This window comes from Mustela putorius, unplaced genomic scaffold, assembly GCF_011764305.1.
Source record: "Mustela putorius furo isolate JIRA1106 unplaced genomic scaffold, ASM1176430v1.1 tig00003834_pilon_pilon_pilon, whole genome shotgun sequence".
In the NCBI taxonomy this organism is placed as follows: domain Eukaryota; kingdom Metazoa; phylum Chordata; class Mammalia; order Carnivora; family Mustelidae; genus Mustela; species Mustela putorius.
In genome coordinates, this window is record NW_025421987.1 from 37428425 (window position 1) to 37453938 (window position 25514).

The window sequence follows — 25514 nt, forward strand, 5'->3', positions numbered from 1 at the left end:
AGGGCTAGCACCGAAGAGGAATCTGATCAGAAAAGAGGGGTGTCCTATGAGTAGAAAAGAAGACAAGATGTCAGTAGGGAAAGGTGCAGAAAGGTGCAGGCTTCCTTTCTCTTTGCACCCTATATTCATTTTCTTCTGTGAGCTCTAAGAGGCCGACCCCCAACTTCTATCACCAGCTCCCAAAGGGGGTCACGGAAAGGAGAGTGGCAGGTGGAGAGCGAGGTCAGAGTATTTATTCCCGTCTGTTTCCTCCTTGCTGGGCTGCAGTCCTCTCGCCCTAGATACTACTGGGAGGGCCCCCTTTGAAGGCTCCAATTTTTTTTTTTAAAAAAGATTTTATTTATTTATTAGAGAGCACGAGCTCCGGGGAAGTACATGGGTAGAGGGGGAGGGAGGAGGAGAGGCAGAAGGAGAGAATCTCCAGCAGACTCCATGCTGAGCATAGAGCCCAAGGACGGCTGGATCCCAGTACCAGGAGATCATGACCTGAGCCAAAACCAAGAGTCAGAGGCTCAATGAACCCAACCGCCCAGGCACCCTGAAGGCTGCCAGATAGAGCCCAGATGACCAGATGATCCTGTTCCAGGCAAGAGACAGCTAGATATCCAATATTTACGAAGCAGCTGAACAGTAGGTATCAAGGATGCCAGACTTTGGGACACAAGTCAGCATCTTCTGAAGTGAAACGTATTTATATGCATCCTGTTGGGGCCTCACACTGGTCTCAATCCCTGTGTTGGGGGCAAGCCAGCTCAGAACAGAACCTTGAGAGGATCAACGCAAACAGTGCTTAGCAAACCTTATTCCAGGCTCCCCAGAGCAGAAGTTCTGAACTATGCTTTTTGTGTGAGTGCCTATGCCTGTCCCTCAGGTTGTGTGTGTGTGTGTGCGTGTATGTGTGTTGTTGGGGGTGAGGGGTGTCTGTGACTCGTCTTCTCAAAGGCAGATGGTAATAAACATTTGTGAATGTTTTCTACTTGTTGGTAGGCACTGTTCCGAGGACTTTACTGACATCAGCTCTTTTAATCCTGGCAACAGCACCATTACGTAGGCACTAACACGCTGCCAACTTTACAGACAAGAAAGCTGGCAGGAAGGGTGAAGCCCAGGGTCTCCCTGTAGGCACCGTGTGAAAGGGGATTCGCCCGGGCAGCCTGGGTCCAGAGCCTGCCCTCCCCTCCACCACCCCATCCTGTGCTCTGCACCCCATCCCGTCTCTTTGCCTGACTCTGGACTCATACAGGGAAGGCGTCATTTATTTTCCACCCGCTCGGAACCTCGCACGATGCCTGGCACGCAAGAGATGCCTCGGAGTTCCTTGCTGATGAAATGAATGAACTTCTGCTAGGCAGAGAAAGGCGGGCAAGCCCTGGCAGCAGGTGGCTCCTGGAGGCGGAACGTCCACTTTCCTCCGCGGGCACCGCGCTGCCGGGCCCATCCCGGCCACAGCCGCCACCCGGCCGGGCCCTCGGCTCCGCTTCTGCTCCGGATCTGCGCGAAGTGGGAAAGGCCGCGCCGGCAGCGCCCTGAACAAACCAGAAAAACAGCCCTCCTCTGCTCCGCTCGCGAGCCCACAGTAGGCGCGGCGGCTCTACCCCGCAGGGGCCTGGGGCGCCTCCCCAGCGCCAGCGCCGCCCCGCCCCGCCCGCCGCCCGAGGTCGCCGGCGCCGCGCCCGCGGGGGGCGGAGAGCGAGCCGCTCGGGAGTCCCCTCTGCACTCTGCACCCTTGCGTGTGTCCGCCCTGCTGCCCGCGGGCCGCTCAGCGCTCCTCTGCCTGTCCATGGAAGGAGCCAGATCCCCGTCGCCGCGGGAAGACCTGGAGCTCCTGGCGCTGGGAGGAGGGCAGCCCGACGAGCAGAAGCCTCTCAATGGAACCGTCCAGGTCATCCCTCTTTCGGTGGAGGAGCCCTGCCCAGCCCAGGTAAGGCCTGCTTGGCCCCGCGGCGGGCGGTGTCCGAGAGCGGACTCCGAGCCGGGCTGCCGGCCAGGGCCCGGGCCTGGCACCCTCAGAGTTGCGGGGTTCCAGCCAACTCTCCGCGCGTCGCGGACGCAGAGCGCTGGCGCGTCCTGGAATCTTCGGAATGGAGCGGACGTGGGAGTGCGCGTCCGCCTGAGCCCGCCAGAGCCCCTGAGACCTCTCCATCCCTCTGATCTCCAAGGAACTGGAGGAACCCTGGCGCGGAGGTGTGCGGCTCCCCTCTTCAGAGCAAATCCCCGGGGATAGAGGTGGTTTTCATAAGTTCTGTAACTTTAAATGAAGTTTTTTTCTGTTTCAAGAAGGGAGGAAGAACTAGAGTGATTAGATGGAATCGTCGCTCTTTCTTCAGAATCTCCTTGCCTTAGCTTTGCTGCCTTGCCACTTCCAGCCACCTGCCACCGTCCCCCGCTAACCCTCACCAATGCCCATCATCCCCTGTCCCGTTTCACATTCTCAGACACACACACACACACACACACACACACACACACACACACTTTCTGTCCTTTACTGATCAGGCCTTTTGATTTTGTAGGAAAAGAGACCGGGAGAGGCGAGTGGATTTGCTCTGCTCCGTTGATGGGAAGTAATTTCAAAGTTTTTGTCCCAAAGAACTACATGATGCCTCCTTCGCTTTCCCTCCTCTCAATCTCTAAAGGAAGTCATGGTGGTGCTTAGGCTGAGCTCTTTTCTGGTCCAGCCCTGGCAGAGATGGGAACATTATTCATTCTCATTAAATGGTTGTAAAACAGCAGAGACTTTGAATTCACAGCCATCTGATTAACCCCTAGTGCTGGCTTGAGGTTTACAGGGTGCTTGGAGCTCTCTCTCTCTCTCTCTCTCTCTATATATATATATATGGCTCCAACCTGACCTTTCTAGGTCCCACCTCTCCACTTCCACCCCTTTGACTCTTGGCCTGTTGATTTCAGGGATAAGCAAGGACACCAAAAGGGAAAAGCATTGCTTTTGCTTTGGGATCGATTCCTGGAAACACTATAAAGTTTGCTCTTCTAAGGACCTATAGGTACTTTGGAGAGTGATTTGGGACTTCATGTTTGAGTGAGAGATGAACACCACAGAAGAATGAAGGTTGGAGGAAGATGGTCTGTTCTCTGTGGGCTGGCTGTGTCAGTCCTCCAAGGCAGGATCCCAGAGTGGATTGGAGAATACTTGCTTCATGTTAGATAGACCCAGGACATACCAGTGACTTCTGGGACTGAATCTAGACATAGGAGTTTTTGATGACAGTTTCACCACTAGAAGGTGTACCTTGTGGCAAGGTGCTAAGGTCTGCAGTCAAATGGTCGTTAATGTGGTTAACTGAGCTTCTCTGGGAGGCCTGGGAATGCCTTTCTGAAAACAGTTGAGTAGAAAAACATGCCACACGCATGTAGGGCATCAGTATTTTATAATTGTTTAGTACCTGCCCAGGAGAGACGGCTCTTTCATGTTCTAATTATTTCCTCATCAGCCAGCTCTACACTGATAGCCTGGACTTCCTTATAAATTAGCTTTGTAGGTCACCAAATAGAAAAATTATGGGGAGTGACAGAATGGCCTGAAGGTAAAGGGTATGTGAGCACTTGGAGGGCATTCAAATATTTGAACAGGAAACATTAAAAAGAGAGAGAGAGAGAGAGAGAGAAAGAGAGAGAAACACCCTCATTTAATGCTAAGAGCATAAACAAAACAAAACAAAACAAACGCTAAGAGCATTTTCATCCAAATGTATTAATCATTCTCTTTGGTTACATAGAATAAGTTGAGGTATATTTTATTTTTTATAAATATTTATTTATTTATTTATTTCTTGAGAGCGAGAGAGAACACATGCACCTGTAAGCAGTAGGGGGAGGGGCAGAGAGAGAAGGGGAGAAAGAATCTCAAGCAGGCTCCAGGCCCAGTTTGAGACTGTTGGGAAGAGGATACCCCACCTCATGGCTGACTTCCTAGTTGGAAGGGCGGATGTGGGCGAGTCTACAAAGGCAGTAGAAAAAACTTCTTTCCCTTGCTTGTTCTAGGCCAGGAGCTTGAGGGAAATTAGCCCCATTGCTATGCATTTCTCAGAATTTAGATCAAGCAGCAGCTGGATTTTCTGTGGGTGGACAAGTGGATTAAATCCCGCAATGAGATGACAAAGTACAGATTTTCCTACGTGCTAAAAAAAATTTTCCAGATGTATATCATATCTGGCCCTAGGAGAGCCAAAGGGAAGAAAAGCTTTCTGTATTTACGAGAGAGAGAGAGAGAGAGAGAGAGAGAGAATGAGAATGAGAATGAGTCCTGCCATTGTGCAGGGTCTTAGGTCGTGAATTTAGATCCTTATCTGAAGGGGGATGCGACTATCTGGGAGCCTGTTTAGAGGAAAGCCACGAAAATTCTCCAGCCATATAATGCAATCGTCGACTATAAGATGTAGTTTGCAAAAATCTCTGGAAAGCACTCTGTAGAAAAACCTGTCTGTGGCTGCTCCCCGTGACCTGGAATTTGGGCCTGAGAGAAAGAAGGTGCTGGTGAAGGAGGCAATGTGTCCTGTGTCCTGGGTTTTTAGGGGAGTCTCAGCACAGGTGGCATATACCTACTGTATCAGAGGCTCTTCCCATTCAGGGTACAGTGGAATCTCCTGGGGGAAACTTCTAAAAAATACAAATTTCTTGGTTGATTCTAATGTGCAAGGAGCGGAGAAGCACTGTTAATTTATTCTTGGGTTGAGAGGAAGCTGGTAGACTATTTCACAATGACTTAAAGTCTGTGAAGGTTAATTTAGCTCAGGATAGTGTCTCTCCCGTAGGTCTGATGGGAGACAATGAAGGAGCCAGGCTGTATGTTGGCAGCATCGGGCTGGACAGGAAGAGACTTTTCTTATAGGCGAGGGCTGTGTGCTTATGAGGTAACTCTCCCTAGGAAGTCAGAGTAATGGTCTCCTCATAGCACCGGGGTCCTAATTTATTATTTCTAAGGGAAATCATAAGTGAAGGCACAAGAGGCCAAATTCACTGACCCTTGTTTTGTGGCTTATCTGAGACTCTAGCCCCTTTCATTTTGTACCAGTCTTATGGTCCCGAAGTGGGAAGATCTCTTTCTGTCCCCCGAGAAGTTGAAGATTCCTTGTCCTGGGACTTTCCATGTGCCTTATTGAGCCCTTGGTTTTGGTGGCTTTGGAGTTTTCAGTCTTCAGTTGGGGTGAGAGATGGCTCTGTCCTTGGACTCCAGAAACACACTTAGCTCAAAAGCATTTTCTTCTGTCCAGATGTTTCTTTTACTGCTCCCCTCATACCCAACCAGAAGAGTCAGTGTAAAGTATATATTCAAGGTCTCCAAAGTGTGACCTCTACTCTAGAATTTTTCCAAGTACCTTCTTAAAAGTTCTAGAACCTTCTACAGTGTATTAAGAGCCTAATACCTGACTGAGGCACAAACGTGGGATAAAAGAATGAGGAAGTTTAAGAGACACCCCTCCTTCTCTCTGGTTTCAGTTTACCTTGGAAGATAGGCTGGTATCTGTTTATATATGAAACCAGACAAAGCAGGGACAAATGAGCTGTGTGGACAGCTTATGTTCTGGAGGATCTCTCCATGATTGACATGGCAGGGAGGTCTCAGCAAGAGGAGAGATCTGATCTGGCTCCTGGAGAGAGTGACAAGGCTTCAGAACAGGTCTCAACCCTGATAAAGCAACTGATTCACTCGGGGTGGCTCAAAATTACACACTGGGGAGGGGGGTTTAGTGGAGTGGGGGAACACCTGGGTAGCTAGGTCAGTTAGGCATCTGCCTTCAACTTAGGTCATGATCTCGGGGTTCTGGGATCGAGCCCCATGTCCAGTCTGTTTCTCCCTCACCCTCTGTCCCTGCCTCCTTCCCCCCAACTCATGCTTTCTCTCTGTCTCTCAAATGAATAATAAAAAAAATATTACAGGCTGGCTTGGGCCTACCCCCACCTCCACTATAATCTGGTCTCCCATGTCTACGGAGGGCCTAGGTGTGCGCGGTTTAAATTTCTCCTTAGCTGATTTGGACATGCTGCCAGGCTTGGGAACCTCTCATGGAGCCCATCTGAACTGTCGTCCTGAAGTGAACGATTCCCTTCTCTGGTGGCCATCACCACAAGCATGAGGGAGAGAACGTCGACCAGGCGCTGCTCTGTGGGCCTGGAGAACGATGGCTCCCATGTGTGGGGTGCCTAACATCTGTGTAGCAAGCGCTTCATGCCCACGGTCTCTAGTCTTTATAACAGCCCTGGGAGCCGGATCTATTACTTTTACAGTTGAAGATGTTGGGGCTAGGGAGCTTCTGGAACTTGCTGAATGAGGCAGTCATTGCCCTTAGGTATAGGAAGGGAATGCGGGGACAGAACCACACTTGTCCCCCCATTGGAATCCATGGTCTCTGTGTGAGAATTCCCTGACGGCTCTGTGGGAAGCAAGGACAGAGTCCCAGAAGCCTGTAGGGGCAGGGGACAGGGGGTGGCCTCCAGTGGAGACACCCCATGACAGCCAGGCATGCTCCTAGCCTGGAGCTCTGCGCTGTGACTCGGGGTGGGGGTGGGGGGAGCTGTGGACAGCAGGTGCCAGCTTTGCCGTGAACCGCAGCAGGCATCCGTCCTGCCTGCTCTCTCTGGCAGCATCTTGGAGACGGGCTAGTGCCTCCCTCGCAGGACCATTTGACTGAAAGTAAATGGTGTCAGCAACCAACCAAGCGACCAAGTTGTGGCCTCACTACACCCACTGCAGCCTGCTTCCTGGTGTCGCTCCCATCCTTCCTTTCATTTCCCTTCCCAGGCCCTAATTACATAGCACAGGGCACAGCAGGAGTCTCTTTGCTTGTCCTTGGCATGCCCACTCTAAACCATACATCGTTTTTCTCTTCATCTTCAACTCAGCTCTTGTGCTCCAGAACCTTTCACAGTTCCCCAGCACACACCCAGTTAAGTGCAGACTGCTCTGGCGGCACTGAAAACCCTCCCAAGGATGCTCCGACCTTTCACTGTCTCTAATCTTAACGACCATGACTTCCTTTTGGAACCCACGCAGACAGAGGATTCTCTTGGCCAGCCTGGTTATGACTCAGCATTGAGGTTGCTCTGTCCATCTGCCTTTCTCTGTCCATCCTCCAAAGTCTTGCTTTGCCCCCACCTCCCCACCTCAGAGCTTCTAGGGTATTTTCCCCCTCATTAAAAAAAAATTTTTTTTTTTTAAATTTATTTATGAGAGAGAGAGCCCAATGCAGGGCTTGATCCTAGGACCCTGAGACCATTACCTGAGTCGACCACCTGAGCCACCCAGGAACCGCACCCCCCCCACCTGCCAACTTTTTTTTTTTTTTTTAAGATTTTATTTATTTATTTGACAGAGATCACAAGTAGGCAGAGAGGCAGGCAGAGAGAGGGAGATGGGAAGCAGGTTCCCTGCTGAGCAGAGAGCCTGATGCAGGGCTCGATCCCAGGACCCTGAGCTCATGACCCGAGCCAAAGGCAGATGCTTTAACCTACTGAATCACCCAGGTGCCCCCCCCTTCTTGTGAGGTTCCATTCTGCCTCTTTGTAAACCTGACTCCGTGAAGTGTGGCCTGGAGAGGGCAGGATCCTGCTGCCTTCGCGAGAGTACGGAAGTGCTTCTGGAAACCAGTGACTGCCTCACAGTATCCCTCTGTCTTCCAGGAGAAGGAGGAGAGCCCTTGGAGTTCCTGTAATAAGAAATTGATTGGAGAGTGCAAACTGTGGATGGTCATCGCCTCTGTTTTCCTAGGTCTCATTATAGTCATCATCATAAGCTTATGTCTTATTGGAGGTAAGAGTGATTTAAACAGGACTAAGTTGATGCATTTTAAGAACTTGTTTAATGCTTGTGTAGGACTTCCATTGGTACGGAAGATGTGCTCATTGCTATTTCATTACTTATAATATGAATTGCAAACGGGCTTGGGATTGTTGTGCGGATGGTAGCTATCCTGTGGTTCTTTGTTTTATTTCATTTCTTTGTTTAGTAAGTTTTGACTGAAGTATGGAGACCAGTGTTTTACTTTAAACTCGGACCACCAGATCCTGAAAATTTCTTAACTTAACTTACTTAGACACTAATTTATATTTTATTGCTTCTCTACACCTGTTTAGTTGAAATTTTTTATCATTTGTTTCGTAAAATAATTATTGCACTTCATCTGATATACCCAGTACATTATTATAATGATGAATAATGAATAGTTCATTTGAAAGCATCTTAAAAACTTTGTAGAATCATGTCTCTATATGCTGTCATTATTTTAACTTATTTTGGAAATAACTCTTATATTTGTGTTGTATGTGTTTACAGACCAAAACCATACATGGTGCTAACTATGTAATTTACATATATTATTTTATTTCCTATTTATTTATTTTTTAAAATAAAAAAAGTTTTTTAAAAAATCTTATTTATTTGAGGGAGAGAGTGAGAACGAGCACAAGCAAAGGGAGCAGCAGAGGGAGAGGGAGAAGCCAGTTCTCTGCAGAGCAGGGAGCCCAATGCTGGGCTCGATCCCAGAACCCTAGGATGATGACCTGAGCCAAAGGCAGACACTTAACTGACTGAGCCACCCAAGTGCCCTTATTTTTATTATTTATTATGAATTTAAAAATAATACGTGTTCAGTTACCCATAAAACACATCCAAATTATTAATATTTCACTATACTTTCTTCTTTTTCTTACTTGTATTTTAAAAATAATTTGAGATGTGTTTGTATTTTATTTTTTATATATATGTGTGTGTGTGTGTATATATATATATAAAATATATATATAATTTTATTTATTTATTTTTTTTAGAGAGAGAGAGCATGACCGTGTGCCAAGGTGGGTGGGTGGAGAAGCAGAGGGAGAGGGAGCGAGAATCCTAAGCCGGCTCCACGCCCAGTGTGGAACCCTTTGTGGTGCTCGATCTCACCACCCTGCCATCATGACCTGAGCTGAAATCAAGAGTCGGATGCTTAACTGACTGAACTACGCAGGCACCCCGATCATTGTTTTTTAATCATTTTGGAGCCTACCTTTAGGATTTTTAAAGATTTTATTTATTTATTTGACAGACAGATCACGAGTAGGCAGAGAGGCAGGCAGAGAGAGAGGAGGAAGCAGGCTCCCCGCTGAGCAGAGAGCCCAATACAGGGCTTGATCCCAGGACCCTGGGATCATGACCTGAGCGGAAGGCAGAGACTTTAACCCACTGAGCCACCCAGGTGTCCCTACCTTTAGGATTTTTAAGGCTATATTGAGACCATTTGCCAATCCACTAAAAGTTATTTGTGGCACTTTTTAAAAAATGACTGCATGATACAACCCTTCATGCCATTTTAAAGCTTTTTAAATTTTCTATGATTATTGATATGAAGGTTTTCATGATACATAAATAGAGCACCCTCCAGTGGGCAGTCATTTCAGTTTTAAAACAAGAAAAAAGAAAATTGTTTTTATTTGTAATTAGGGTTATTGCAGGGGTAGGGTTTTTCTTCTGGAGTTGGGATACTCTTGAGGGCGACCTGGTCTCTGCATGGATTTGGGTTGAATCAGATTCTTCTTAATAAACCCAATCTTGGATGAGGAGTCCCAGAGTCTCTCCAGAAGGGGTCCTGGGAGTTTTCTTCAGAAACTACATTTGCTTTTCACTTCCGGTTCCTTCTCCCAGCCTCTTCCTCTCCTGTCTCAAGTCAAGTTCTTTCAAACAGGGAAATCTGATGGTATATGCCAACCTCCAGCATGTGAGTTTTTCAGGCAGGCGCCTTATTTGCTTAATTACTTCGGGTATAGTTGAGGTGGGGACGGTGATCCATGGAGGCCACAGGCTGGTTTCGAGTTAGGAAGACGTTGATAAGAGGTGCTGCACCTCCTCCGACGCGCGGAGGGTAGGAGTTTTAGTGTGAGCTTTCATACGCTCTCTTCCCATCAACTCCCACACGTGGATGTTGAAACTGAAGTTGAGCCATGCAAACTTGTCCCATCACAATTAGGTGGTGCTCTCCTGAACATTGGCTGATTTGTCTGTTGGCCTCTGGAGCCTAGAACAGTGGAGCATGCGGCAGATCCAGTTGGTTTAATGTTAGGGATTCTAAAGCTCAAGACCCAAGAGCTGTCTTCCATTCTCAAAAATCATCCGACCTCTTCAGCTGCCCAACAGCAATCTGTAGAGGAAGGAATTCACTCTCCTTCCATTGTTTCTCAAGGGACATGAGAGTTCATAGGAAAATATTCAGGGAAGAACGCTCTGTAATGCTTGTAGTGCAAACTTCACTTTCAATGTTGTTGTAAAATTTGTATTTTCAGGGGCACCTGGGTGGCTCAGTCAGTTAAGCATCTGCCTTCAGTCCCAGTCATGATCCCAGGGGCCTGAGATCGAGCCCCATGTTGCGCTCCCTGCTCAGTGGAGAGTCTGCTTCGCCCTCTCCCTCTCCCCACACCCCCACTCTCTCTCTTTCATTCACTGTCTCTCTCAAATAAATAACTAAAAAATTGTATTTTTAAATGTTAATTCTGTACAGAGATTTGCACACTTTCATATTTTTTAAATCTGAGAAATACTTTGATTTCACTTGGCACCTCAGCCCTCAGGGGTCTGGGCAGTGTGGGGTGGGGGAAATGCCTTGGGTGAAAGGGGCAGGGACAGGGCTCCTCACCCAGAGTGGCTCCGTAGGTAACTGTGGGATGAGCATGTGCAGTAATTGGGCATTGCCTCATGGCCAAGCTGGCAATAGGAACCGAATTCACAGAACTTCTGGGCGCTGTGGGGGAAAACACTGCTGTCTGGAAAAGCGCAGGGTTGACAGAGTCAAAGGCTGCATGTAGCGCTGGCTTTGTTAAGAAGCTAGGTTCCTCAGGAGCTACCTTCACCCTTTTTCCTCCGTCGTCCCACCCCGCCTGCCACCCCGCCAGCTCCTCAGTCTCCTGTCACCAGGCTCTGGAACAAGCAGATCGAGGTTCAGAGGCAGAGATGTTAATAGCTGTGGAGCTGGAGTGCACACAGATGTGGACAATCAACAGGTCCCAGTGTAGAAGGAGTAATGCATTGAGGAGGGGACAGTGGGGTATCCAGGGTGGGGTGTTCAGCACGGAGGTATATCTTGTTACTGACATTGTTAAGAACTACTGTCAGCTGTGGTCTGTTTTATTACTGTTAATTTTCTACAGACTCTACAGACTTTATTGCCTGCATCTGGGGCGGGTCTCCCGTCACTTCGCCCTTGACATGCCGTTCAGGTGATGGCAACTCCGGGATCGTGGCTGAGCTCCAGGCATGGAGCCGGGGCTGTATACACACATGGCAGACAATGAAATCTTTTTAAAGTGGCCAATCTGGGGAACAGAGCCCAGGGAATCCTGTTGGGTCTGGAAGCTTGGTTTTGTCTCCATACTTCAGGGAAAAGATAATGAGGGAGTCTCTTCTTCTCCCTAAAGAAGCATAAATTCCTTGATGTAAATAAATGGTAAAAGAGCTTTCTTTTCTCTTTCATTCTCTCTCAAAGTCATCTTCTTTCTGGACAATTTAGAAGATCAGTTAAGCATCTTCAGGGGTTCTGCTTTTCTCACTGAGTTACCCCAGCCAGGGGAAGAGAGAGACCCAAGTAACATGCTACTAATGAAAGTCTTGTTGGATGGAGCAAAGAATTTTAAGTATTATGCAAGCCAAAGGGTGACAAGCAGATGGATACTTAGAGATGGAACTTAAAGGTGATCAGATTTAGCACTCTAAGGACGCTTATGTGATATTCTCCAACATTACAGCTTTCTGCCTGACTTCTTTACTGTCTTTCCATACAGGTGTTTCCGTGAGTAGGAGCGCTATGGTCCTGAGATGTAAGCAGGGACGTTAGAAGTGCCATGTGTTGAATAGGTTGTTTTGTCTTTGCCTTGGGTGGAAGAGCCGAACTGTCACGGCATGTTGGCAGGCAGACGTGTTGCACAAGGCAATGCTCCTAGTGTAGGGTGACTCATGGGAAAATCCTCAGCAGACAGCATTCGCAAGTTGTAAACTAGCAAGGTTTTTGGGGACAGGAACTTAGTAGCAAATCTGTAGGCACTGGTCCTTGAAATTTCACTGTGTTGTCCCCTGTTTCTCTTGCCCTCCACTCTCATAGGTTTCTCCACCTTCCCAGGACCAATGTCTTCACCCGTGTTCTCCACAGGAGCCTCCCCAGTGTCTCCTGACCCATGCACCATCAAATCTGTCCACATCTTACTAAGCATCCTCAGGTTTTTCTCAACTTGGGCCTCTTGAAATGTGCTAGCATTGTTTGTCCTTCAAAACCTTCTTCCATCAGAATCTTGCTACGACATTTTAGAAATGTTTATTCTCTTTCTCTTTTTTCATTGGTGGACTTCTAGGAATAGAGGTCTGCACTTGGGTCTTGCCTCCTGCTCACTCCTTACCCATGGGTTCCAGGACCCTGGGATCACGGCCCGAGCAGAAAGCAGACACTTGACCGATTGGGCCACCCAGGCACCCCAAGGCTTAAAATATATAACATAAAATGTGAGGGAAACTTGTTGATTAAAGGATTATTAGTATTTTTTTTTCTTGTTTTGCTACAATTTCCTGTACTTGGCAAGGTTTCAGCTATGAAGACATAACTTATTGTCAGAGGAAATCATATCACAACTTACAACAAGTAAGGGTGCAGGGGATAATTCCCTGTGTTTGAGGAGCTCAGGATCCCTCCTAGATGCAGGGAATTGCTGGGAGAATTCATGGGACTCAGCATATTGTCATAGAGATGATTATTGATGTGGGGAACAAAGGCAAAAGGAAATGTAGATAAAATTAAATTCCTTCAAACTTGCAGCCTGTTGACAAATACTTGACTCAAGGCAGAGTAAGACACCCCTCCAGGAACTCCCAAGTGTCTTTAAGTTAATGCCTTTCTAGAGGAAACAAAACAAAACAAAACAAAACAAACAAACAAAAAACACCTAAGCTTGATAGGCCTCCAGGATCCCTGAAGTCCTCTTTGAGGTATGAAAATCCTTTTGGAAACTTCCTTTGTCTCTACCCCTCCCAACTTAAAAGTATCTCGTGAACTGCTCCTCACAACCCCAGGGCACCTGGGTCCTGTCCCCCTGCTTTAATTAAACCACCCTTTGTACACCGAAAAAGTATCAAGAATTCTTTCTTGACCAATTGCTCCCGGACCCCATGTCAAATCTCATCACTTGTGATTTATCATAGCAAAATGAAATAAAGCAAAATCTAGAGGAAACCAGGCACAAACTTGAGGACCCCCTTAACTGCCACAGCAATGAGATGTAACAACACGTGAGAAGTGTTGTCTACCGGGGAAGCTCATCAGAGGCTAAGGGCCCAGCGTTTTCCTGGGTTGGTCCAGGAGGCAGCCTCTGCCCGACACATGCTAAAATTCCAGATCCCCGGAAGGCACGGTGGTCAGTTTAAGCTACATTGTTTGTACCAACAGGAGGTACCAACAGGTACCATGCCCTCCATGCCCTCATGGAGGGAACCCTCCCCAGATCCAGGCTCCCATAGGCCAGCCGGGGTCCAGCCTTGAGCCGGCCCCTCTGAACTGGTCATCTCAGGCTCTGGGAATTCTGTTCTGCATGTTCCCTTTCTCCTCATACTTCCCAGGGAATAAGTACTAAGATTCTTAGTGCTTTTCATCTGCCTTTCTATCAAACACTGAGGGCCTTTTCTAAGTCCAGCCAGAGAGGCTGCTTGTGTTCTGTCTGAAGCATGAGGTCTGAGAGTCAAGGCTATGGGCAAGGTGAGCTCCTGGTTCGGCCACCCACGCCTTTCTCAGGGCGGGAGAAGTGGTTCCTGTGTGGGCCTGGCGGGGAGGCCACCGGAGAGCCAGGGGAGCAGAGCTGCTACCACGAGTGCCAGCTTCTAGCTCCTGGCTCCTGGCCTTGTGTGTTTTTCCTTTAGCTTTAACTGCTTAAAAATCAATTAGCTCACCATCATTAAAGCACCAGCAGCCACACAGAACTCACGGTGCCAGGAATGCAAAGCCCTCCGGCCCTAGGGCTCTGAGTGCAGCTTGGTTTCCCTTCTATAAACAGAGAGTGTAAAAAAAAAAAAAAAATAGTGTGTCAACATTTCTCTCCTGTGGGACAGAGTGGTGGCTTCCCTGCCCATCCTCCGTCTTCCAGGAGATGTCTGGACATGGCTCACGTGCTTATGTCTAGTCCCCACATCCCCATTTGGTTCTGATCCATGATGTCTCTTCCTCCTCAGGGTCTTTGATAGCCTGGAACTGGGGTGATTCACTGAAGTTCCTTGCTCCCAGTCCCTGGCCCCCATCACCCATTGTTCACTCCTGGAGCCTAGCCCAGCGCCTGCCTTGACAGATACCTGTGGACGTAGCTAAGGCTGCAGGTTCCGTTCAACCAAGAAATTCACGTTCTTCCCACTCCCTCCCACTGGTATTCAGTGGAATCTGGGAGCTCTTATGGTATAAAACGAACAAGTCTTATCATAATGGAGGCCGGCTCCTGTCTTTATGTGGTATCTCCAAGAAGACAGAACATTTCTGCCTGTCCTTGCTTCCTGTGTCTAGTCTTTATCCTTGATGAATGTTCAGTGTCATTTCTAGAAGCCAGTGGAACAAATTGTTATTTTAAGCATGTGTTTACTTTTACTTTTTGTCTCCCTCCGCCCTGTAGTAACTTACATTGATGAAGATGAAAATGAAATACTTGAGTTATCATCGAATAAAACCTTCTTGGTCGTGCTCAAGATTCCGGAGGAGTGCGCTGCTGAGGAAGAATGGCCTCACCTGCTCATGGAGAGGGTAATTATATCATAAGCATTGTTTACAGAGTTCTTAACAGTAGAATGTGGGCTCTTCAAATGATTACATAAGTAACTTCAGGCTTGCATTCTTTGTCTGCATTTTGGCAGAAACTGATGCTTAGAAAAGGATTTTCTGTGGTGCCAAGCATCAGAAAGGAGCCCTGCCCTCCAGCAAAATGCGTCCTGGAGGACAGTGCTGGGTTCCTTCACTCTGGTCTTAAGTTTGATTCGACCTGTTATGTCATGGGGGACTGCTGGTGTGCCGAAAGTCACAGTCACAGAGTCTGGGCCATCAGTGGGGCTCAGTGGCAGGAGAGGACGTGGATAGATAGTTCTAGACAGTGGGATATATTCTACTATCTACTTCTCTAGAGGAGAAGCATACAGAATATTTCTCAAGCTCAAAGGAGGGTCATCTACACTACCTGAGGTGTGGCTGGAAGCTTGGAGGGCGTCTTGCAGGAGGTGATACTCAGGATGAGTCTTAAAATATGAGGTAGGAGTGTTCTTGGTAATACTAGGGGATCTGTCCTGCAGTTTCCAGTTGCCTCTTGCCTACTGTGCGGTGGGTCCTTTCGGGGGTGAGGCATGAAGGTTTTCCTACTCTTTGGTAAGGCACTGAAACATTTTCATCTTGTTGACATGGTCAGCTATTCACGTTAGCCCTTCCTTGTGGTCGTGGAGAAACACTGGAGGCTGAGAGCTTAGTTAGAAGGTACAGCAGTAGTTCCAGTGATAGATGGGGGGCTTTGACCCAGGGCAATGGCACGGTGGATAAGGAAGATTCCAGCAAGATTTAAGAGGTCTTCTCACTCAAGGGGACTTTATGGCTGATTGCATGTGGGGATGCGGGAGAATATGACTCCAGGCTCCTGGTAGGTGAATGGGTAGATGGTGGCTTCATTCTTAGAGCAGGAAATGTAGGACAGTGCCCTTGGTGCAAGATGAGGGCATGCAGCTTCTGCATGAGGGCTGGTTGGGTTCACAGCCAGACCCAGAAAAGTATTTGGTAAGGGTCTAAGCAAGACCAGCCTGCCATCTCTTATAGCCTTCTCTGCAGCTGACAGGTGGACTGGTGTGAGTCACCTTCTGGTTTCCACCTGATTCCTATGAAAGCTTCGCCAGGAGTCAAGTCCATCTCGGTCACCCCGGAGTTAGTTTCTGGACACCCAGAGGCGTGTTATTTGATTGCGGCTTTGGTCACAGGGGTTTGTGTTCTGGGATGATTATTGGGCGTTTCTTCCTCCTCCTTTTCCGTGTTTAAATCTTACCTGTGAGCCCCTTTTCCTCTTTTTTTCACCTGCTTCCGGAGCAAGTTGCTGAGTGAATAGCCTCTTGCCTTTTCCCTCTTGATTGCTTTTTTCATCCCAGGGTTTTGCATTTGCTGAGCAGAAATGAGATGATTTAACATTCACACATGTCACGTGTTCCAGACTGAATTCTTTATGTCAAAGGGGAGTGGAGGTTAATCATTCACTGTAGAGCCCTATCTCTTGCTCAGAGCCTGACAGGAGCAGATCCTGTAGGTATTTTTAGCTCATCGGTGTGGAGTGGCAAAGGAACAAGGCATGGCATGATCCCTGAGGCAAGTGCACAGGCCTGTTCGAGCTGCTTCCTTCTCTGATAAATGGAAATCGCTACACTTTCCCTGTATATCCACAGGCGCCTTTGGGATGCATATAAAGAACTCTGTACAACATTTTTTTTTTTTAAAGAATGGCCTAGTTTACAGATTATAAAAGTTAAGGCCCAGAGAGGGGACAAAGATTCTGCCCTCTGGGATCCCAACCAAATATATTCAGAAACAGAAGTGAGAACTTAGGGATATTAGTCTTACTGTCGGGTCAGGAGCCCCTTTCTTTCATTCACTCAGGCCAACTTCTAGAATTTCTGGATATGGAAGGTAAATGGGAGTGGATGGTGGAACACATGTCCTCGCTTTTGCATTATTGTCTTGCCTTTTTTTTTTTTTAATAGTTAAGTGTGAAATCCTTTGTTTTGTTTTAAATTTTAAAATTTTTTTAAATTAACATATAATGTATTATTAGCCCCAGGGGTACAGGTATGTGAATTTCCAGGTTTACACACTTCACAGCACTCACCATAGCACATACCCTTCCCATTGTATTTTGTTTTGTTTTTAAAATTTATTTTATTTTATTTCTTTTCCAGTGTTCCAAAATTCATTGTTTATGCACTAACTACACCCAGTGCTCCATGCAATATGTGCCCTCCTTAATACCCACCACCAGGCTTACGCCACCTCCACCCCACCTCTCTTCTAAACAGTTTTCCTAGCCCTTCCCTTATTCCACTGCCAGTTTTCTCTTCCTACTGGGGCACTTGCTCTGCTAAACCAGTCGGTTAGGTTAGCTGCGGATTGTGTTACCCTGGCCCATGTGCTTGATGGAGGCGTTAACAATCACTCCTTTGCTAATGCCAGGAAGATATGGTCTCAAATTAGCCACTCTGTCCAACTCCGGTAGTCAACTCAACGGGTGCCTAGCTCAGTGTGCATCCAACCTTGTAGGCACGGCGTAGGACTCCAGAGCTAGGGGAGAGAAGACCCCCTTTTCATGTCTTTGGGCCCATAGTAGTGTGGTTAGCTGTTCCCAGGTATGTGGACATGTCTCAAAGACAGCAGGGGACCGTGTCACTGAAAAGAATCAGAGTGGACACTGAAAGTGATCTGGTTTGTCATTCCAGCTCTTAATGTTAAATTTTAGCTTAAATTTTTTTTTTTTTCCCTGAGAGACTAGGACTATGTGCAAAACAATACTAGACCCTAAAGGTTAAAGAAGGAGAGGAGAATGGGAATAGAGAAGGTTGGAAGGACATCACCCCTGCCATAACACATTTGTTTATGTATGCAAATGTACGTATGTATATATCTGTGTGCATGTACACACATGTACATATGTGTGTATGTGTGCGTGTGTGTATGTATATGTGTGTATGTGTGTGTATGTAGGGAAGTGCTTGGGAAAATAAATCCCATCTATAACATCCTCCTCCTCCTCCTCCCCGATATTCTCAGCAGCCCTGTGAGAGCCACTTTCTTATTCCTGCATTGCCTCTGGCAGGGTTCTTTTCTCGGGGGCTCAAAAACTATAAGATGACTCAGTCATTTTTTTCCCTAAAGTTCTTACCACTTTCTGCTTCTTTCCTCTTTGATATTCAGGGCACTTTCCTTCTCACTTCATCCTCCAATGTAAAGAAAGTGGGTTTTAGTGTTTATAACCCCTAGGACTGAATTCCTTATGAGCAGAGTGACCTTGAGCAGGTTTCATACACTTTCCGCATGCTGTTTTCTTTATTAGTAAGAAGGGAAGGGGTGGTAATGCCTCTATGTCAGGTTCTTATAAGAATCACAGCAAAAATACAAGATTGAAAGCGTACTTACTGTAGGTCCTCTGAGCCCCTCTGCTCCACCTTGAAGGGACTGAATTGTCACCAGGTGAATTCAGTGGGAGTGTACTGTGGGAATGGAAGCTCCTTGAGATTCTGTTTGGAATTGGGCGGGAAACAAAATGAGCAGAGGTGCCCTCAGGCACTGCTTTTTGGGGTGTGTCTGCTGCTTGCTACTCATTGGGGTGAGAGGGCACTGAGCCGTCATGGGTGCAGCTGGGCCACTCACCTCAGCACCACGGTGTCACTGGAAGCCACTGAACCTTCCAAAACACCTTTAAGTCTGACTGACAGCAGCCGAGGCAGGAGTCAGCCTGGCAGTGGGCTCACTCCAGCCCTTGAGCTGGGTCCCTGGCAGAGGGTGTAGTCAAATCCAAGAGCAGTCCTCCTTATTTATGCTAGAAGCTGTGTGCAGAAGACCAAGGCATTTAACCTTCAAATGCTAGTTTCACAAAAGTGCAATGTAAGTGCATTCAACTACTTGTCCTCAAGTCCTCCCAGGCTAGGATTCCCACCTCCGAAAGGTGATGAAAAGGTTAATCAAAGACAAGAAGAGACCGGTAACAGAAGAGCAGCTAGTGTCCAGAATATAACACCAAACACTTCAGATACAGAAAATACAGATACCAAGGAATAGACAACCTGAGAGAAAGATAGGAAACCAAGAGGCAAATCAAAGGTGAAAAATCCCAAAGGAGTTCATCAACACATCTGAAAGGATACTCAACCCCACTTATAATAATGCAAATTGAAACAATGTAAAACAATTTTATACTCCTTAAATTGGTAGTAATTTTTTAAAAATCTGGCAACACGAAGTGCCAGCAAGGCTGTGGGAAATGGAACACTGCCAAGTGCTGAGGTAACAATTTGGCAAGATTTAGGTGGATTGGAGATGCACCCACACTTGGACCCAGTGATCCCATTTGTCTGCACATACTCAAGAGAAACTGTCACAGTATCAGAAGAGAGGCACAGAAATGTTCCCGGAAGATGACTTGGACATAGTTTGTGATAAGAGAAAATTGAAAATGCTGCACATCACCAGAGTAGGGGAATGGAAAAGTTGGTGTAATCATTTCATAGGATCTCTGCAGTAGTTAGGAGTCAGCCTGAATGACCTCCGTCTCGACGTACTGTTGTGAGCAACTATCAAATGTAATTTTGGGTAAAAAAAAAAAAAAAAAAGCAAGCCACAGAAGAATGCAGAATATGGCACCTTTTATTTGAATAAAAACACAAACTATGAGTTGTTGTGATTACATGAGGGGGTATTACATTTATAAAAACCTGCATGAAAAGAATACGTGCCAACTTCAGGACCATGGCTAGTGTCAGGGAGGGGGGAGAAAAATGAGGAAAAATAGTGTGTAGGAGTAGCTTTAGTTTTGCATTGTTTCTTGGAGTAGAAGGCTGAACTAACTACGGTAGAACATGTGGGTGTGAAACCTGGGTACACAGGTGTCATTGTTGGTGTGTGCCTGCAGAATCTGATGCATACAATAAGAACTCTGCAATTACAGGCCAGCCCCCCTCCGTCCCTTCATTGGGGAAAGTGCCACACCCGGGGCTTCCATGGCCATGTCTCCCTACGACGAAGCTTCATGGAAAGGAGAGAACAAGCCCTTGTCTGGTGAAGGGCCAGGTCGTGAGGGGCCTGTTGTGCTGCCTTCCAAGCTACTTCAGTGTTGTCTCCTTCCCAGGGTCCTCAGAGTCTGTGGGGGCTCCAGGGTCTATGGTGACCATGCTCACCACAAAGGCTGCAGGTGTCCACACGACATGGGAGAGATGTCGAAACTCTCAGCCTGCTCACCTGCTCCTTAGAAATGAGGTTCTTTTAAATGAACGTTGAGTTTTTGTTGGGATAGGTAAGACCCACACCTTCCTATTTCTCCATTCAGAGCTTCCGAATAAGTGAATTCCGAGCTAGCTTGGAATCTCTGTCTATGAATGGTTTTGCTTTGTCACGTGATATGCAAGATAATCCATCTGTGATGCGTGTGGTTGTTTAATGTGTTGCTGTTTGTTTTAGCTGACCCACGTGTACGCGTCATCCCCATCGCTGAGCCATTGTTTTACTTCAGTGGAAATGACGGACTTCAGGTAAGAGTGTGGAGCCTTCCATGTTGATCTCTTTCCCTCGGACGCGACCCCCATCACCGTTTATCTAGAAGGACTTTTGAGTCTCAGAGCACAGAAGGATCTGATGATAGAATCACAGATTGTTGGCTTTGGAAGGGTCTTTGGACACCCACTAGCTCCACTCCCTGATTTTACAAAGGAGCAGAGTGAAGCCCAGATTAATCAAATGCCGCAACAAGGTCACAAGGAAGAGAGGAAAAGCCAGTCCCAGGTAAACCATTCCTGTTTCACAGCAGATGCTCAGATAAGCTAGGGGTAGGACTAGAAAGAGATCTCAGAGAGTGGCTGCGTGGCTCTGTCAGTTAGGCATCTGACTCTTCATCTCAGCTTAGGTCTCCATTATCTTGATTTCTACATCATGAGTTCAAGCCCCACATTGGACTCTATGCTGGACATGGAGCTTGCTTGAAAAAAAAAAACCAAAACAGTTCTCAGATCTTGATGTGCTGTAAATGATATAATTCATACACTAGCTTTTGCTTTTGAGGAACATAATACAGGAGTCCATGCTCCTTGTATAAAATTAAAAATGTAAAGACATGCGTACAGGAAAAGTCTACCTTCTCCCTACCTTCTGCCCCAGCTTACTACCCCTGGATGCTGGAGGTTCCAGTCAATTCCATACACAGAATACGTTTCACTCCCTTCTGCTGAATGAATGGACTGCCATCAATGGTTTGGTGTGATTTTTTTATATGCGTATTTACCACCCAGACTTTACATACTAAATATGTGTAGCTTATACATATGCATATGATTTTTCTTTTTACATCTCTTAATCTTAAATGTTTTTGTCTCTGTCTATAGAACTTAGATCAAAGGTATATATGTGTTGAGGAGTCATTTGATTGTCTTTTTGTACTGTTAGGACAAGATTTACATGACAAAGCTTTATTATTTGTTATTCCTAAAATACCTTTTAACTGTGTCCATCAAAGATAGTATTGGATTGCAGTCCCTCCTCCCAAACTATACATTTCCCAGACCATGATCTTTATATATCTGAGAGAGGAAGCATGGAAAGCAGCAGTAGCCCAGTGGGATGGGACTGAAAGGGCCCTGAAGTCTGAAACTGCCTACAATGGCGGGTTGCCTTGGCAACAACACTCTTCATCCTTTTTATGGACCCCCCACTGTGCATGTTCCCTTATGGTAATGTCTCTGACATTGCTCATTTTAGTCACAAATTACTGGTATTAAATTGCCAATAAAAAAAAGCCCAACACAGTTTCCTCGGTGTACTTGCCCCAATGTGCAATTTCAAGACAGAGCTGAGAAAGGGAAGACGTTCAACCAGAAGGGTCTTTCCAAGAATCCAGCCCCATATTATGGGTCCAGGGGAGGTGGGATTGCATAATGGGTTGGGATTGACATGGGGGGAGAAAACCTCCGAAAATTGAGTCAAACATGGCTAGAAAGCTGAGGACTTAATGTTAGAGAATTTGTTTTTAAAAGTTATTTAAAAGAAAAATCAAAGGGTTTTAGAATTTGGGATAGAGGAAGCTCTGTACAGGAAGGATTTTGTTTCATGTTAAGAGGTGCAGGTAGAGTTTTAACAATGTTGAGTTGAGAAGCAAAAGCCATTGCCCCCACAAAATGTGCTGCTGCTAGAGGATAGGAGACAGCTAGACCCCTGGCGGCTGGGTTTGTGTCCCCAGGGCATATGGACCTCCGTTCTGCCTCAGCCATCTCACTACAGGAACCTGTCAAAATGCCCATTGGTTCATCAGCTGCCGGGCCCACTCTAATGGTGGGCAGCCGAGGCAAAGCCTGTTGGGTTCTCTGTTTTCTTGAAAATCCCCCCTTTCCCCTCAAAATCTAGCCGTAATGTGAACTCCCACGGTGGGTGACCAGACACAGTGGGGATTAGGTTGGGCTAGCGGGACTGGGTTAGGCAGGGCAGCCCTGTCGTTCACCTTCTGGCCTGTCTTCTGGAAGTCAGCCTCCGGTCATTTCCATAAGGCAGCCTGAGCCTTCGGCCACCCACCTGTGGAAGTACAGGGTGGCTGCGCGTCTAGACGGCGACCATGGGCAGCCGTAAATGGAAGGTGGAGCACAAGGACAAAATGAGGACACCTGCTAACAGTGTGAACCTACATTTCCAGCCTCCTTGTGGATGCAACCGTAATCCGAGAATCTCTCCAGAGTCTTGGTGGTATATTGTTCATTGGAAAGGCAGGCTTTGACCAAGGGCTTGGCTGTCGCAGAGCTCAAAGGGACTGTCGGCCCCCCATTGACCAGAATATTGGCCTATGTGACCTCCGGCCACAAGAGGGAGCTCGTTCCCTGTCCTTAGCAGGAACAGGGGCCTGATTCTGGCTTCTGGGAGTGTGTCCAGTCTTTAAAAAACCACTTCAGGGGGATTGTCAGATGTGGTCATTTCTTAATTATTTTATTGCTGGCTTTTGATCTGGGCCTCCTTGAACCAAAGTAACAGGATAGCTTTGAAACACCTAAATGCTGAGCTAGCATTTAAAGAACAGTATAAGCTGCTAATTAACTGAGGATAGCCCTATGATTATTTTTATTTTGGAAATGAAAAATATGTTCTGGGAAGATGAAAACTCCTTTTCCTTAGGTCCCTTTATTGAGAGTTGCAAAACTGAGAGGCTCGGAAGGTGGAAATGGGACAGAACAAGTTTCTCACTCTAGAGACAAACCAGGGGGATCTGATTTGCTGCTGCTACACAGGAAGGTCTGTGGGAGTTCAGGAGTTCTCCAAGGAGCGAGTTGTAGGGAGGGCTGCGTCCTGCCTTAAACATTTTATAGGTTAAGGAGTGAACTGGTTGAACCCAACAGCTCTGACGGTCGCTTGTCTGGGCAGGGAGAGGAGCAGGGAATACAGAGGACAATAGGCTTTCCTGCCCTGGGGAAGGGGAGTGGGGGAGAGCAAAAGGCTGACATTGGGGCCAGTGGTGGGCCAGCCTTGGATCTTCCTTGACAATAGCTGGGTCGTGACTCTCCCTTCAGTGGCCTCTTCTGGTGGACTCCTAGAGGCTGCGTTTTAGGTGGAAGGAAGAAGTTAGGGTCACCTCAACTTTCTGTGAGGAAACTACAGAAAAAGCTTCTCCTAGAACAGGGTACGCTTTGTTATTTTGTCCTGAAAGAACACGAGGAACTACAAATATGGTCCCACATGAGTCCGTCTCCTGAGTTGCAGTGGGATTCTGTTGATCTTTGTGGCTTCTCTGTTTGGCGTGCCTTTCAGCGGTGAAAATGCCACGGTAGCCTTCCACCTGCAATTTGGGGTTCCTTCGGAAGATGACGGTTTTATGAAGTACAGGATGAATAAGGAGTTGGTGCGGGGCGTTTTACTACAGAATCTGCATGATCAGGGAGTGTCTGGCTGTGAGACTTTGGGACTGGACCCAGCATCCTTCTTGCTCTATGGTAAGTGGGGGAAGTCAGGACAGTGGGTTGTGGTGTCAGCACGTGAGCCAGACTGAGGGCAGCTGGGTGGGGTTTGCTGCCTGTGCTGGTGAGATTTGCGCTCTGTAGAGGTCACACAGCCCCTGCCCTCCACAAGCCGACAGAGTGTTTGCGGGGGGAAACAAAGCAATTAAATTTTTGTAAAGATGAGGATGACTAAATGTTTCCTTGTTGCTGTTCACCCACATTTGAAGCTTGGCAATATCATTTATAAGCTCCATGGAAGTATCTTGGTTTCACAAGAGAAGTAAGTATTGAATTTGAAACAAATAATGATCCCAACATGGGGAACCCATCTTTTTTTATGTTGAAGGCCACTGAGTCTGTTACATTAGTAGAGGGCAGAACAAGACAAAGCAGCCTCTTTCTTTAGAAAGGTATTGTAAAGTCACCCACCTACTTTTGAAACCAAGAGAGCACTGAGAAAATTGGCACATCATATAATAAGCCTGGAGGACACCCCGCTTGTTAGAATAAGCCTGGAGGACACCCCGCTTGTTAGAATCTGAGAACTTTTAAGACTTCACGCAAAACAAGCTTCAGGGCCTGGGCAAATGTGACAAGCTTCAGACAGGTGCCTCCCTTGCGTCTGCAGGAGAACTTTGGCTGGGTGTCTGGCCTCGTGCCTCACCCTGATTCCTCACTGGGAGAGGCATGTCAGCCGCCGCTGATGCCAACCGTCTCTGATATTCCGTCATCCATATCCATCAGAAATACTCTTCTTACACTAGTAGTAGTAAATGCTAGTTGAATGAATGAAAAAGACCAGTCAGGGGATGGGTTAGCAACAGGCACAGTGCCAGCCGGCCTCACATCGGAAGATAGACCTGAGAGATTGGAAAACACCCCGGTTACCACATCATGTGAAGAAGGAGTTTGTTATAGTGACACTTATTTATGATGGGAAGTGAAAGTAGGCTAATCCTTGTCTAAGAAGGCAAAGAGTTATATAAAGCCGTTCTGAAACCTTTATTTTTCCCAAATAGATGGAAAGGATGATGTTCAGAAGGCCAAATCTTAGTTTGCTGGGAATAAATTTTTTTTCCTCACAGATCAATTAATAAATCGTGCCTGTGGGTCAGATGGAGGGCATGTATCTGTAAAGTGAAGAGGTTACACCTCCCCTTACAGGAATTTTAGGAAGAAAGAAAAGAAGGAAGGAAAGAGGGAGGGGCTGAGGGAGAAGGAAGGAAAGAAGGAAGGAAGGCAGGCCAGAGAGAAAAAGAAGGAAGAAAAGAAAGCAAGCGAGCCCTTCGGTCCCCTCCTGTGTAAAGAGGTGAGAGAGGGGAGGTGCTTCTGCCCGAGCTGGGTGTGGTGGCAGCTGCTGTGTTGTGACTAGTCTTGATTTCCTGAGCCCCCTCTGTCCTAGGGTGGTTACCAGCTTTTTCCAAATGTAGGTGAGGAAGGTAGAGGAGGATGGTGAGAAAACGTTGAATAGATTATGGGGTTCGGAAAGGCAGGTGGCCTGTGAACTGGGGGAGAACTCAAGAAGACCTTGAGAAGACCTTGAGCAGATGGCCCTGGAGACATTTGCCCAGGCCCTGACGCGGCATCGGGCCCCAGGAATGTATCCGAGAGCTAAATAGGTTTTACTGTTCCTCTGAGACATTTCTGCTTCGGGGGAGAGAGTGTTTCTATGACCCGATGTCCACTTTCTAGAACATGCTTGTGAAATATTTGAGTCATTTGGTAACTTCAGGACTATGAGTATCAGTCAAATGGAAGAGGACACTGTCACCATTTGGGAAATGTGGAAGGAAGAAGAGAGACCTAGAAAAGGCAGGCA

At 47.0% G+C, this 25514-nt stretch overlaps 1 protein-coding gene across 1 annotated transcript in view; it reads left to right on the plus strand.

Annotated features, from left to right (window-relative positions):
• Positions 1-1051: 1051 nt before the first annotated feature.
• CUNH3orf52 (chromosome unknown C3orf52 homolog) overlaps positions 1052-25514 on the plus strand; it is a 28094-nt gene continuing 3631 nt past the window's right edge. The window contains exons 1-5 of the mRNA XM_045088364.1: positions 1052-1921; positions 7639-7768; positions 14620-14747; positions 20190-20260; positions 23508-23689. Of these exons, the coding sequence (XP_044944299.1) occupies positions 1781-1921; positions 7639-7768; positions 14620-14747; positions 20190-20260; positions 23508-23689 (652 nt within the window). The 5' untranslated portion in view covers positions 1052-1780. The remainder of the gene's footprint in view (positions 1922-7638; positions 7769-14619; positions 14748-20189; positions 20261-23507; positions 23690-25514) is intronic.